The 15,940-nt window shown below is 32.8% G+C and overlaps 1 protein-coding gene across 3 annotated transcripts; it reads left to right on the top strand.

The window, feature by feature from the left end:
• Window positions 1-8,788: 8,788 nt before the first annotated feature.
• Window positions 8,789-15,323, top strand: LOC111698566 (ovochymase-1). 3 transcript variants are annotated; one of them, XM_023468922.1, is made up of 9 exons: window positions 8,789-9,094; window positions 10,766-10,829; window positions 11,301-11,427; window positions 12,243-12,334; window positions 13,053-13,113; window positions 13,341-13,406; window positions 13,457-13,551; window positions 14,289-14,420; window positions 14,893-14,997. In XM_023468922.1, the coding sequence occupies exons 1-9, from the start codon at window positions 8,869-8,871 to the stop codon at window positions 14,987-14,989; spliced, it is 960 nt and encodes a 319-aa protein (XP_023324690.1). In that variant the 5' UTR covers window positions 8,789-8,868; the 3' UTR covers window positions 14,990-14,997. The 3 variants fall into 3 exon arrangements, with proteins under 3 accessions (XP_023324690.1, XP_023324689.1, XP_023324691.1); XM_023468921.1 differs by lacking the exon at window positions 14,893-14,997 and adding an exon at window positions 15,174-15,323 and having other exon boundaries at window positions 8,791-9,094; XM_023468923.1 differs by lacking the exon at window positions 14,893-14,997 and adding an exon at window positions 14,782-14,867 and having other exon boundaries at window positions 8,793-9,094.
• Window positions 15,324-15,940: the final 617 nt, after the last annotated feature.

Genomic DNA, 15,940 nt, shown 5'->3' with positions numbered 1-15,940 from the left:
GATATATAGGATATATAGGATATATAGGATATATAGGATATATAGGATATATAGGATATATAGGATATATAGGATATATAGGATATATAGGATATAATGTTACAGATGAAAGGTTTAAATGCAATTATTCTTCATTAAATGTGAATTCTGTAAATAAATTGAATAAGAATCAAGTCTGATAAATTGTTCTAGAATTGAAATTAGCTCCATAATGTTCACAGTCACGATACCCTATACTAGATAGATAGATAAATAGTGTGGTACACGTATACCAATATGTGTAGAACTAAGATAGATTGGTAGATAGTGTGGTTTACGTATACCAATATGTGTAGAAAAAAGATAGATAGATAGTGTGGTTCACGTATACCAATATGTGTAGAACTAAGATAGATTGGTAGATAGTGTGGTTCACGTATACCAATATATGTAGAACTAAGATAGATAGATAGTGTGGTTCACCTATACAAATAGGTAGATAGCTTGGCTCACTTATTCAAATAGATAGATAGTGTGGTTCAAGTATACAAACATATATATAATATGGTTCACATATACAAATCGATAGATAGTGTGGTACATGTATACAAATAGATATATAGTGTGATACACGCATGTATACAAATAGGTAGATAGTTAGGCCCACTTACACACATAAATAGAAAGTGATGTATACGTATACATTTATTTTAGTTATAAATTACAAATTATAAAATCTACACTACATCTAACTTTTAAAATAGACTATAAAATTCAGAAAACAACTTAATGGGACTGTAAAGGAAAAATGAAAGGGGGTATAGGTTGAAACCTGAGAATCTCAGGAACTGAACGATAAGACGTCTATCTGATGTTCCTGTCTCGAGAAATTGACAAAAAACTGTGTCAAAATTATACCAAAACGTGACATGTTCCGGACGCATAAATAATATATATCAATTATTTCTATTAAAAATGAAAATTATTAAATTCAAATAATAATAGCAGTAAACTTGAGTTTCTCAGGCTCCTCTGGGATATCGTTGTATTTTAGATTGGTTGCGTATTTGTTGAATATGATCTGTTTAATACTACGAATTTTAAACAAAATCTTACTTCTCGAGACAGGAACATCAGATAGATGTCTTTTATGTCTCAATCAACTCCTGAGAATCTGAGGTTTCAGTCTATACCCCCTTTCATTTTTCCTTTACAGTCCCTTTAAACAATCATAATTTAAATAAGAAATAGAAATGAAAATGTCGAGGATTTATAAACAATTGTAGTATATTAGATTATCTAACGCACATGATAACACAAGGTGTAGATTTTTAAATAAATTAATGAATAAATAATATGACCAATATATTTATTTGTTTTGGTACATAATTTTTATTATATTAAAAATGTGATGTTTAATGCATAAAACCGAATTTAACCTTCAGATTGTGACTTGGTCCTCTTTAATTGCTAACATACTTAATAGGGTAACAATGTACAGTACAATGTACATAGTTGTAAGATATTGCGCGTAAAAATAAATACAAAAATGCTTCTTTAAATATGTAAACTTTTCTTATTGAATTGTATACAGGTACTATTTGTTAAAAACATTAATTAAATACACTCTGCACTGTTAAATATGAACCATTTTTCTTCCGTCTTGTGCACTGTACAATATGCAGGCCAAAATGCATTTTAGATCTAACATAAATGAGAACGAAAGAATTCTTTTTAAAGAACTATTGCCATTAGTTTTATGATTTTTTTTAATTGAATGCGATCGATTTAGTGTTACATACATTTTTGTAAGGGATAACATTTTCAAAGCTCATAAAATAATGCACTTTTGCTGTCTCCTCCAATCTAGATAAGAAACATAAAGAAAAAGTCAAAGTCCTTCGTAGCTCCTTTATAGTTTTGTTTCTTTTAGTCAAATTATCAAATCTGAGAAAAACGTGTTGCTTATTATAAATGTAGAACAAGACGATTTTCAAGCCATTTCTTCGTTCTCTAGTTTATAAAGGCACACTGTATCATATTCAGAGGATATTAAACTTAAACCTCGTGTTCTAATTGTTGAAGCTACATAATTATGGTAAAAACTTTTTTTAAAGTACATTTATGATTACGCTCTTATAGATATGATGTAAAGAGAAAGGGTTAATGGCACATTTGATTAAGTATTGACATGAACGACAATTCATCAACCGGATTTTTGCCGCGTTTCTTGCGCAGCGCCGCTGAGAATTTTCTAAACCAAGATGGATGGTTTCATAATTGCAGGAAACAAATTTTGATTGAGTGAAAGCGATCTCATTAAGAATTGCAAACAAAACATATTCGGTTTAAATTGTATTTCAAAGAAAACGGTTGCATGACAGGGCGTTGATTAAATTATTCATTTTACAATGATTAAATGTTTGAGTGTTAAATGTCTTTTAAAATTCTAATTTGGCGAGAACCCCGATTTATCGTAGTAATTTACTAATTCTCTTGGAATTGTTTTATTAACTGTAAAATCTTTTTGCACCGGGTTTTAAGTTTTGTTTACAGAAGTGAAAACATTCTAAACTTGCATGGAAAACACAGATAGGACAGACAAGTTCATAAATTTTTTCTTGAATATTTGTAATATTTTATTTTGAAAACGTATACGTTTATAATCCTTCGCCCTTCATTAGGCTCTATTTCATGTGGATCATGTACGGGAATGATAGTAATTAAAGATTATTAAGTTTGTACTAATATACTTTTTAACATATCTGTGTAATCTCTGAGTCCACTTTCTTAAAATGTATTGATAATGGCAGTTTTGAAATTGATCCAATCTGTGGTAATGGTTTTTCAATACAATGTTCATGTTGATCTGATTCAAGCTGTAGGGGGTCTCATTGTTCTACAGGGGTGTTTAGTTCAGGGGTCTCATTGTTCTACAGGGGTGTTCAGTTCAAGGGGTTTCATTGTTCTACAGGGGTGTTTAGTTCAGACGGTCTCATTGTTCTACAGGGGTGTTTAGTTCAGGGGGTCTCATTGTTCTACAGGGGTGTTTAGTTCAGGGGTCTCATTGTTCTACAGGGGTCTCACTATTAAAATATTTTAAATAGTAAAAAAAATTACGCTTTTGTATTACAGGGTGACGCTATACAATCTTTCCCTTAAATTATATTTTATATCTATAAGATAATTCATTAAAAACAAAAATTAATTCGTCAAAATTTAAAATTTTTGCTTTTACATTTAAATTAGAAACGACAAGGTCAAAAATAAAGAATTTTTCCGCAAATTATAAATAAATACTTTTTTTGATACTGTGCTGTGCAATATGCCTTAATTTCATTTATCATTTTAAAAGTATTAATCTATTTTTTCTACTTTTTATTCAAAAAAGAAAATGGAACTATTTAAATAAAATATATTCTTTTGTCTACTAAATAACTTTGCTTTCACCCAGCTGTATGAAAATAAGACTAAATATTTGCTGCTGAATGTATAATTTTTGATGTTCATATTTTTACAATGGTTCAAAGTTTGTTCAAAAATAATCTGACAAAAAAAGAATTCCTCCTCCTGGTCTAAAAACATTCTTCATTCTTAACAAAAAAATGTAAAAATAATTATAAACTTTTCCCTCCCCCCACAATAAAATGGGCAAATAAAATAAAGAGATAGATCGCTAGACATAAATATATGGTTTCAATATATCTATCTATACATAAGTATTGGTTAGGTTCAATGATTGAATTATAATGACTAGAATGTAAACCCAATTTTGCCTAAAAATCAAAATAGAAAAATTCAAATTTGATTTGGCAATTTCCATATCTATGTCATAAACGAAACCAAAAAGCTATGCTCCCAAGATTGGAAGATGATGCAATTATAATGTTAACCCGATTTTTCAAATCTGAACAGCTAAGAATAAGTCGATGCAATTATAATCATTTTTAGAACTTTGCAGTCTCCGAAGTTGTGTTTACATTTATTTGTTGCATCATCCCATGATAGAATATGATTATGTTTAATCAGCTAGAATGATATCTAGTGGTGACATTAAATATTCAAATATACAGCCTAGAGGTACACTTCTAGACTATAGGATAGCAGGGATAGATATAGTCCTTTCATGTGTATACTAGTCCTTCTAGACTACGGGATAGCAGGGATAGATATAGTCCTTTCATGTGTATACTAGTCCTTCTAGACTACGGGATAGCAGGGATAGATATAGTCCTTTCATGTGTAAACTAGTCCTTACAGACTACAGGATAGCAGGGATAGTTTCTTGGTTATACTAGTCCTTCCAGACTACAGGATAGCAGGGATAGATATAGTCCTTTCATGGTTATACTAGTCCTTCCAGACTACAGGATAGCAGGGATAAATATAGCCCTTTCATGTGTAAACAAGTTCTTTTAGACTATAGGATAGCAGGGATAGATTCTTGGTTATACTGGTAATTTCCTAGAAAACGATTTTTGGACCCCCCCCCTCCTAAAAATTTTGTACATTTTGTATAATTGATCATGTGGCCTCAGCCCCCCTAGCCTGTCCTAGCCGCAGCGCTATGCTAGGACCATTATCTATTACAATATTGTTAAAATCTAATATAAAAAGGTTAAAAAATACTAGTTCTTCCAGACTACAGGATAGCAGGGTTAGTTATTGTACTTTCAGGGATATGCAGGGTTGTCTATAAAACTTCAGACTTCAGAGAACGTACATTCTGGTTCATTTAGCATATTTTATTGTTAGGTCAACTTAAGAACATCACAATTTTATTTCATGCAGAGCACCATATTTGACCTTAAGATTGTGGTTTAAAGGGCGTGACCGCCAATGTTTAGTAGTTGAACTGAGAATGGGGAGACATTTTTTAGGAATTATTTGAAACCTATGAGACGTTTTACTGTGCATATTTGTTCAGCAAGAGCGCAAATTCAATCTTTAAAATCCTCATAAAATGTTTATTTTTTAGGGATGATTTTGATAATCGGTTTAAAAAAAAGTATTCAATAACAACGACGAAAAATGTATTACAAATTCTACAGTAAACTAATTAGTTGTTGAGGAAAAGGTTGAGAAAATAAAATTAACTATTATCATCGAAAAAAAATCTTATTTAGTTATTGGTTTCTGTAACGTCTCATTATTCACAAACATTTTCTGTAGATTTCCTGGAATTTTTATTGAAAAGACGGCATTTGGAGAATTTGATGAAATCTGCGACAAATTCATAATGTTTAAGAAATTCAATATAATGACGAAAAAGAAATAATTGATTCTAACATTGATTTATCGAGAAAATTTCAACTGAGAAATATGTCCCTAAACATCTAATTAGTTTACTATAGAATTTTTTAACATTCTTGTCGTCGTTATTTAATAATTTAAAAAAAATCAATTTTCAAACATAGCCACCCAAATGGATGATTTTGAAAGTCGACTTTGCTCCTTAACTCAGTAATTATACATCATCAAAACAGTTTGTATATCTAAAATGAATCCTACAAAATTTCTCCGCAATACTCAGTTCAGCTACCATAAATTGCCGGTCACTCCCCTTAAAAAGAATTTAAGATCCAATTCCGTTATATTTTTAGTGAAATTCTCTTATTTAGGACGGAAGACTCAGGAGGTCTTCATGAAGTTAAGAATTGGAGCTAGATGAGGGGATTGGGGTACTAGGGGTGGGGAGTGGGTTGTAGGGGAGGTGGGGGGGGGGGTTATTAATCTTAAGTTAAAGGTCAAATTTCTACAGATACTTTGATAAGATGTGGAACTTAAAGAAACTATTTTTGGGATTAAACGTTCACCTCTGAACTCTTGAACCCTTGACAGACCTAGGTTGATACAGGGTGTACCAATAATATTACATAAATTTACACAATTTAGCTTTTTCACGCCCTGCAAATAAACATTAGACTAAATCTTGGAAACCTTTATTATTTATTTTCTGTCCATGCCCTGAGTAAATAAATTTAAAATTGCTTCAACCATCATCTATTTTATTTTTAATCATATTGTTTTAATTTGAAAAATAAACGTAAAAAAGGTTTCTGTACACCCTGTCTATAAATTATAAATACAGGATTATATAATGTTTTAACTTCTCATTAATGTAGATACAACTGATATTTAGGTTTAGACTTAATCAGGGTTTAAATATACCACACACACACCTTCATATAGGGTAGAGCTGGATAATATAGTAAAGAGGGTTCAAGGAGGGTGTAGGGATGGGATAAACTCGTATCTAGGAGGTCTTCATTTCTTTTGTCATCTCTTTGCTTGGGGAGCTTTGTTTGATTTTGAAAGTATGCAAATTACAAATTCATTCATTGGAGATATTATTCATTTAATTTAATCATTTATCTATCTTGTGTAAATCTTAACCAATTCATTAATTCTTAGGAACACCGACAGGGTTACCTACAAAGGATAAGACTGTAAAGACGACCGGAAATTCTTAAAATGTGACGATCCAAAGGTTAACTTATGTATTCTTCCGTAGGTATAGTTTTCTAATGGCTTCCTTATTGTTATAAAAACCCATGATTTACAAGAAATATGTATAGCCCCCCCCCCCCAATGTTTTAAAGCCCCTGAATTACAAGGACTATGTAGAGACCCCCCTATGTTTCAAAGTCCCTGAATTACAAGGACTATGTATAGCATCCCCTATGTTTTAAAGCCCCTGAATTACAAGGACTATGTTTAGCCCTCCCCCCAATGTTTTAAAGCCCCTGAATTACAAGGACTATGTAAGGCCCCGCCCTTCTGGAAGAAATATTAGGCATTATGCACACCCACTCAACTACACAAACATAATATTAGACGCGGTTAACATTCAAATATACTGGGTGGTACATTTATTAACTGGGGTTTCTTCTCAGGAATTCGAGGCGTTTCGTCCCACTCTACCAGGGGGAATTTGGATAGTCTTCTGCGGGATATATTTTTTAAAGGCAAAGATAAAAACTGCTATTAAGAAAAGTTGTTTATACAAATGTTGAACCAAAGAAAAATCAAAATTTCTAAATATCTATAGATTACACAGATCATAAACAAATGTTACCAAGTTATAATGATTATTTACCTAGCTCCTTTCTCATATCCGGGTATCATTCGTGATTTTGGTAACTTAAAGAAATCATTCGTGATTCTTGGTAACTTAATGAGATCATTCGTGATTCTTGGTAACTTAAAAGGGATCATTCGTGATTCTTGGTAACTTAAAGTGATCATTCGTGATTCTTGGTAACTTAAAGGGATCATTCATGATTCTTGCTAACTTAAAGGGATCATTCGTGATTCTTGGTAACTTAAAGGGATTATTAGTGATTCTTGGTAACTTAAAGAGAGTGTTCACAAAAAATTAAAGGAGGCATAGGCTTACGGAACAGATAGAAGTAAGATTAGTAGCAATCAAAAGTGGTTATTTTTCGCCGTAAGCCTATACCCCCTTTCAATTTTCGCGAATACTACCTTTAAATCTATATTTCAATTATTAACTTCTTTTCTTACGCAAGAATTAACTTACTCATTTAAATTTCTTGGCTTAAATATTTTTACTTATGAATCAAGTTATATACCTAAATAAAGATAAAAAAGAACAAGAATTAATTTGTTTATTAATTCTTAAATTTAAAATTATAGATATCGAGTTGACCAACCATGTTTTCGAAAGATTGCCGAACTGTAAAATTAACCTATATATTTTTTAACAATCATTAATCTTTGAAACTTGATATATTTTCTAGAATCAGCGGCAATTTAATTCAGTAATTCCAAATTAAAGTTAAATGGTAACAGCGGGATCAAAAGGGAGGGGAACAGGGGGAGGAGAGAAGGTGAGGGGGGGGGGGGTTCAAGTCTTTAAAATGTATTTTTTATTTGTACTCTTTCACTCTTTCATATTGAAATTACATTAATTCAACTAAACCATAATTTGCACAACCATCAGTATTTTTTTGTACAGGGTGTCCCAATAAATTGGGCCAATTCAGTGACGACTCTTTTATTGTCGTCGATCCATGCGGTATTTTTTCTGAACACAATTATTGAAGTAATCCACTTTAAATATTTAATATCGAAAACGCCTGGTCTTGAGAATTTCAAAATGTGGTCTACCATTTTTGTATTTTTAAGATTGACGGAGAAATGGCAAAATTTTGAGAAAGTTTATTTAATAAATCAAAATCGTCTTAATATTTAATATCCACGTAAATTTTTAAGACACAAAAGCTCGTAAGACGTAAAGCCTTGTTTTTATACTTTCTTTGCCATGCATTAAATATCAGAAATCAAAGACGACTGTCAATTCGTCTCTCAATTCCCATGTTTATTGGGACACCCTGTAGGATAACACCAACATTTAGTTTGTGAGTTGTAAAAATTCTCTGAATTTTTTTCCTTTCGTTTCTTTCTTTGTAAAGTTGAACACTCTTTTGATAGAATCAAAAAACGTTTCCTTGGCACTTTTCAGTATCAATTTTCTAATGTGATATAAACTAAGGTGAGTGTGTGATCATTTAACTTTGACGAAAAAGGACTGCTCTGATGCTGCTGAGAAATTGCAGGCTTGAGTATACAAATAGCTGTCAGTAAATAGTGATTAACAAGCTTGGCCCACGCCATAACACCATTCAAGGAAATTTACGACTCTTATTTACAATCGTTGCTGTATGGGTCAACATTGCTAATAAAAGTCTCAATACGTTACAGTAATCCCTATCCTCCATACCTCATTTCTACTCAGTATTACAATTTCTAAGTTTACAGAATACATTCCAGTCTATGTACATAATAAAATATGTACTGTAAACAACTGTACAGAGTACTCTAAATAATTTGAGGTTACAGCTGTGTAAAAACTGTAAGACTAAAATGCTGTTTATCCTTCTCCTCCTGTTTACCAGCTCCTGTTTCGGTGGCTGGTTCCTGTTCGACAACCATGCTCCTGCTCTACTCCCTACTGTCGCTACTCCCCGGGGTGTGGGTGGAGAGGGAGGCGGTGGTCCCGACCATCACTCTACTGCTCCTGCGTGTGGAGTACGGTTTAGGAACGCTATGCTGGGCCGGGGGAATTCGCAGGATCTAGACAGTGATACAGGAATACACAAATATTCTTTTTAGAAACTTAAAAAAACAGATTTGTCTAGTTTCAGCTCTGAAAAATATGAATGATCTTTATAACTTTTGGAATCTTGTTTTGAGCCATGAATCTGTTCTGAATATTTAAATAATGATTTCTGAACTCTTGTGAATTTTTACGGATCTTTTGTATCTTTAACTGATTTCTGAACTGTTTAAATGGTTCTGAAACCCTATAAATGATTTCTAAATCCTAGTAAATGATTCTGAAATTCTATAAATAATTTCTGAACCCTATAAATAATTTTTGAACCCGCTAAATGATTCCTTAACCCTACAAATGATTCATGAATCTTATAAATAGTTCGTATATCCTGTTCATGATTTCTGAATGCTATATTCCTGAATCTTATAAATAATTTCTGTAAATGATTTCTGAAATTCTGAACCTGATAAATAATTCATAAATCCTTTGAATGATTCCTGAATCCTAAAAATGATTCTTATAACCACTATACATAATTCTTGAACCCTAAAACTAATTTCTTAAACCTATACATGATTCCTGAACTCTCTAAATGTTGTCTAAATCCTAAGAATAATTCCTAAACCCTTTAAAAGATTCCTAAACCCTTTAAAAGATTCCTAAACCCTATAAATGATTCCTGAATCCTGTATATTCCTGAATTCTCTAAATGATACCTGAACCCTATCATTAATTTTGAAATCATATAAATGATTCCTGAATCCAATGATTATTTCCTAAACCCTTTAAATGATTCCTGAACCCTCTAAATCATTCCTGAATTCTATTAATGAATCCTGAATTCTAGAAATGATTCCTGAACCCTTAAAATGATTCCTGAATCCTAAAAATGATTACTGAACCATATAAATCATTCCTGAACCCTATAAAATGATTCCTGAATTCTACAAATGATTCCTGAACCCTATTAATGAATCCTGAATTCTATAAATGATTCCTGAACCCTAAAAATGATTCCTGAACCCTATAAATGATTCCTGAATTCTATTAATGAATCCTGAATTCTATAAATGATTCCTGAACCCTAAAAATGATTCCTGAACCCCATAAATCATTCCTGAATTCTATTAGTGAATCCTGAATTCTATAAATGATTCCTGAACCCTATAAATGATTCCTAAATCCTAAAAATGATTCTTGAATCCTATAAATGATTCCTAAATTCTATAAATGATTGCTGAACCCTACAAATGATTCCTGGATCCTATAAATGACTCCTGAACCCCATAAATCATTCCTGAATTCTATTATTGAATCCTGAATTCTATAAATGATTCTTGAACCCTATAAATGATTCCTAAATCCTAAAAATGATTCCTGAATCCTATAAATGATTCCTAAATCCTATAAATGATTCCTAAATTCTATAAATGATTGCTGAACCCTATAAATGATTCCTGGATCCTATTAATGACTCCTGAATCCTATAAAATGATTCCTGAATCCTATAAATGACTTCCTGAATCCTATATATGATTCCTGAATCCTGTAAATGATTCCTTGATTTTGTCCTAAGCTAATCTTGCATATATTCCTTGATTTTTAATGTGCTCTTAGAGTAATAAATACTAGAGAAAAATACTAATGATATTAATTTGTCAATATTATTAATTTTAAAGTTTCCAAATATTGTTGATATTGTAGAGTTTGGTGAATATCCTTGGCATGCTGCAATTCTTACCAACAAACCTACCGGTCAACCTGGAGAGTAAGTATCAGAACTTAATTAACAATGAGAAGTAGAGAAGACTAAGTTAACACCTTTTTCTTGTGCTTAAGTGGTTCTTAAGCAATGGTTCAACTAAGTCTACATAGTTAACTACTTCTAGATGTTTATTAATTTTAGTTTCTGGAAACTGAAGTTCAACTTATCCCCCCCCCCCCCCAGGAGGAGGAGGAAGAGGAGAGAGGAGGAGTTATTTCGTCCATTTTAAAGTTCCTATTTCATGGGAGTGATGGGATTAAAATCATTTAAAGAAACGGCTTTTTATAACTGACGTTTTATAAACCCTCCATAAATTTGTTTGCAACCTGAATCTATGGATAAACAAATCCAATAATTAATTTTAGGTTATTAAGAAATTTTACTTTGCTTTCAGTTTCCTTGACCAATTTGACCTGCAAAGCATGCCTTGATTGAAATGATTTTGTGGAAAAAATTTAACGATTTTGTTACTAGATATATTTGCGGAGGCGCAGTTCTGGATGGTTCCCACATTGTGACCGCGGCGCACTGCGTTAAATCTCTATTCCCGGAGGAGTTAACCGTCAGGGTTGGAGACTGGGACGCATCAGCTGATATAGAGGTAGCAGACGGGGGGTATTGATTAATCAGCTGATATAGAGGTAGCAGGCAGGGGGGGGGGGAAATTGATTAATCAGCTGATATAGAGGTAGCAGACAAGAAGGTATTGATTAATCAGCTGATATAGAGGTAGCAGACAAGAAGGTATTGATTAATCAGCTGATATAGAGGTAGCAGACAAGAGGGTATTGATTAATCAGCTAATATAGAGGTAACTGACAGGTAGGTATTGATTAATCAGCTGATATAAAGGGAGCAGGCAGCCGGGGGGGGGGGGCATTTAAAGATCTAGCTGATATAGAGGTAGCAGGCAGCCGGGGGCGGGTGGTATTGATTAATCAGCTGATGGTAGCAGGCAGGGGGTATTGATTAATCAGTTGATATAAAGGTAGCAAACAAGGACGTTATCATTAATCGACGGATTGTCAAATCAAATCTTTAATCTATGACTGATTTGGGGAAGGATTTATCAGTTTTTTTGCTAGGAGCATCTATAATAACACTTGCTTACAAGTGTCCACAGTCGGAAACTTTTGAATGAGCATTACTTAGAACTCAATCACCAAACAATTTTGAATTAAAGAGTTTTAACTCGATTGATGTGTCAACTGATGCCAGTTTACTGATCTCTGAATGGTCAAATTCTAAAATTCTTGCTTCTTATTGGTGCAATGTTCAAGCGTTGACCAATGAGGGACGGGTTTATAGGATTAGAGTTCAACTCTCGGGGATTATCTTATCTAGTTCATTTCTTCATTTAAAATTTCAAACCTCAGGATATATCTTAATTTTAGAACATATTCCGGTTTTTTTCAGTTGTATGAGCATGGTAGCTTGCCTGTTAGCGATATATTTATTCATGAAAGATTCTACCCTGGTAGTCTACAGAACGATATTGCAATCATCAGGTAAAAAATAAGTAAGCTTTTTTATTAGTTATAACAATATACTGAGAATAAATCGAAATAAGGCCGAGGCCGAAATTAAAAGAATAAATTCAGGAAGTGGTGTTTTAAGGGTTTGAATAGAAGTGTAAACAATAAACCAGTTTCTTAGCAGTCTGCACTACAGATTAATAGTAATAAACCATAACCTTAAGTTTACTACACACACTGGTCAAAGTAGGATTTGATTCATTGAAAAATCATCAACTTAATATATCGATTGATTGGTTGATTTGTCAATGACGTCAATGTACTGCAGTGTTGACATTCCTCCTAAACAAATTGTAAATAAACTCAAAGTTTGTTGATATTTTTTCAGCAAGCTGAAGTGCACTGAGTGCACTGATGTACTGACATTTTTAAGGGTTTTCTGTTTTGTTTTATTTATTTTAGATGGTTGACTGAATTTTGATTGAACAATTGGTTGTTTAATATGCTGACTTGTTGCTTGTTAGGTAGATTTTTTTTCGGTAGTTTGTGGATTGGATGGTTGGTTGATTAATTAATTTAATAGTTGATTTGATGGTACGTTGTTTGGGTGATTAATTGATTTGATGGCTGATTTGATTGATAGGTTGTTTGGTTATTGTTGTTTGGTTGATTGTTGTTCGTTAGCTTGTAGATGTTAATTGATTGATTGATTGATTGATTCTTGATTAATTTCTTGATTTCTTGATTTCAGACTTCTGCACGAAATAGACTGGAATACTTATCCCCATGTGTCTCCAATCTGTTTACCAAGTGTAAGATTTTTCAGATAAATATTCTGGGCATTTTGGGATATTTGGAGATTTTAAAGACCGTTTACATCCAATTCTCTTAAAGATCTGGACTGATTAAAATATTAAACAAAGTTTATTTTTTAGTTGTTTTTTTAAAAGATTTAAGTCTGTGCTTCTGAAAAAAATAACTTGAGAAATGGTAAACAATAACGTTTTTGACAAAAAACTAACACAAAACTTTTTTTAAGTATCCTCCCCCCGCTGGTTCTAAATGTTGGGTGACAGGCTGGGGAAAAGATGCATTTCTTCAAAAGGTAACAAAATAGCTTTAAAAATATTTGTTAGTATTTTTATTTTGTTTTAGGGTGAGTACCAGGCTATCCTACAGGAGGTGGATGTTAATATAGTTGATCCCTTGGTTTGTGAAACTGCTCTCAGACATGCAGGCTTAGGAACAAGGTAGTTTGCATCATGAATTACAAGGAGTATCATGTATGCATCATGATTGCATTTCAGTTTTATATCTATTGCATCATGGTTGGGTATAAAAACATGCTTTCAGATGCATCATGTTTGGGGTTACTTCTGTTTAAAGTGAATCATACGTGGGCATTTTTAAATTCATGCATCATGCATGGTAAGGTATAATTAAGCTTAAGAAGCAATAAATACGTTATAGATGCATAATGGTCAGGTTTCATAGTATCATAGTTGGCTACATATAGGTTTAAATGCATCATGGTTGGTTATATGTAGATTTAAAATGCATTGTGGTTGGTTAAATTCAGGCTTAAAATGCATCATAGTTGGCTACATCTAGGTTTAAAATGCATCATAGTTGGCTACATCTAGGTTTAAAATGCATCATGGTTGGCTGTAAATAGTTTCTAAATACATCATAATTAGTTATATTTAAGTTTAAGATGCATCATTGCATTGTTTAGGTTTAAAATGCATCATAGTTGAGTTTACTTAGATTTAAAATGAATCATGCTTTTCTATATTTAGGTTTAAACTTCTTGGCTGTATTAAAGTTGAAAATGCATCATGGTTGGGTATATTTAAGTTTAAAATGCATCATGTATGGCTATATAGGTTTAAGGTGCATCATGATTGACTATATTTAGGTTTAAAATGAATCATGGATGGCTATATAATATATAGGTTTAAAATGCATCATGATTGACTTTATTTAGGTTTAAAATGCATCATGGTTGGCTGTGTGCAGGAGGAGAGGCGGGTAAGGATGCATGCTCCGGGGATGGCGGTGGACCTCTGGTCTGCGAAAAAGAGAATCAGAACGGAGCTGTTCTTGCTGGGCTCGTCAGGTAAACATTTTTTTAAGTTGGTAATCGATATTATTTTTTTAAATTTCCAGATTATAAAATGTTCTCAATTTAAACTCTAATTAACTTTTATAAAGTCTAAATTAGGTAAAATTCTGAATATGTTTAGCCTTGCATTGGGAATTGGAGACAGCTGAATGGAGAAAAACGAAAACGTTTTTGACATTAAAGAAAACAAATTTTTTATGCAAAGATGGCAATGCCTGGAGTCTCTACTAATAATATAATAGTTGGGGAGTGGCTTGCCTAGAGCAGGGAGTACCTGGAGTCTATATTATTATAATTGGGTAGTGGGTAGTGAGGAGAAGGGAGTACCTGGAGTCTCTACTAATATTATTTTTGGTTGGGGAGTGGGTTGAGGAGAGCAGGGAGTACCTGGAGTCTATACTAATATTCTGAGCTATGTGAACTGGATCCAAGAAACATTAAGTCTACAGTAATATTATTATTTTAGTTGGGGAGTGGGCTGTGGAGAGCAGGGAGTACCTGGAGTCTATACTAATATTCTGAGCTATGTGAACTGGATCCAAGAAACATTAAGTCTACAGTAATATTATTATTTTAGTTGGGGAGTGGGTTGTGGAGAGCAGGGAGTACCTGGAGTCTAAACTAATATTATTATAGTTGGGGAGTGGGCTGTGGAGAGCAGGGAGTACCTTGAGTCTATACTAATATTCTGAACTATTTAAACTGGATCCAAAAAACATTAAGTCTACAGTAATATTATTATTTTAGTTGGGGAGTGGGTTGTGGAGAGCAGGGAGTACCTGGAGTCTATACTAATATTCTGAACTATGTAAACTGGATCCAAGAAACATTAAGTATCGTATGAATCTTACTCTAGTATTTATTTAATTGAATATAAATATATCTCTCATTATCTCATTTCTTTGGTAGTTGATAAATGTCCAATGGCCATCGTTCCTTAAAAAAATCAGAAGTTTGATTTAATCTAGAATAGATAAGTAACAACAAATAAGACTAAAGTAACAACAAATAAGACTAAAGCAACAACAAATAAGACTCAAGTAACAACAAATAGGGCTAAAGTAACAAGTATACTCTGTATAGTATATTATGCTATATATTATACTAGAGTATACTCCTATGAACCAGGTATACTGGAGTATACTCCTATGAACCAGGTATGCTGGAGTATACTCTTTTTTACCAGGTATACTGGAGTATACTCCTGTGAACCAGGTATACTGGAATATTCTCCTGTGAAACAGTTATACTGGGGTATACTCCTATGAACCAGGTATACTGGAGTATACACCTGTGAACCAGATATACTGGAGTATACTCCTGTGAACCAGGTATACTGGAGTATACTCCTTTGAACCAGGTTTACTGCAGTATACTCTTTTGAACCAGGTATACTGGAGTATACTCCTGTGAACCAGGTATACTGGAATATTCTCCTGTGAAACAGTTATACTGGGGTATACTTCTATGAACCAGGTATACTGGAGTATACACCTGTGAACCAGATATACTGG

The sequence above is a fragment of the Eurytemora carolleeae genome, unplaced genomic scaffold, assembly GCF_000591075.1.
Source record: "Eurytemora carolleeae unplaced genomic scaffold, Eaff_2.0 scaffold287, whole genome shotgun sequence".
In the NCBI taxonomy this organism is placed as follows: domain Eukaryota; kingdom Metazoa; phylum Arthropoda; class Copepoda; order Calanoida; family Temoridae; genus Eurytemora; species Eurytemora carolleeae.
This window is presented reverse-complemented; position numbering and strand designations above follow the sequence as displayed.

Coding starts and splice junctions, on each gene's coding strand:
- LOC111698566 (XM_023468921.1), top strand. CDS start 8,869: ATGCTGTTTATCCTTCTCCTCCTGTTTACCAGCTCCTGTTTCGGTGGC. Junction 9,095..10,765: donor GGATCTAGACAGTGATACAG/GAATACACAAAT, acceptor TTGATATTGTAG/AGTTTGGTGAATATCCTTGG. Junction 13,407..13,456: donor AAGATGCATTTCTTCAAAAG/GTAACAAAATAG, acceptor ATTTTGTTTTAG/GGTGAGTACCAGGCTATCCT.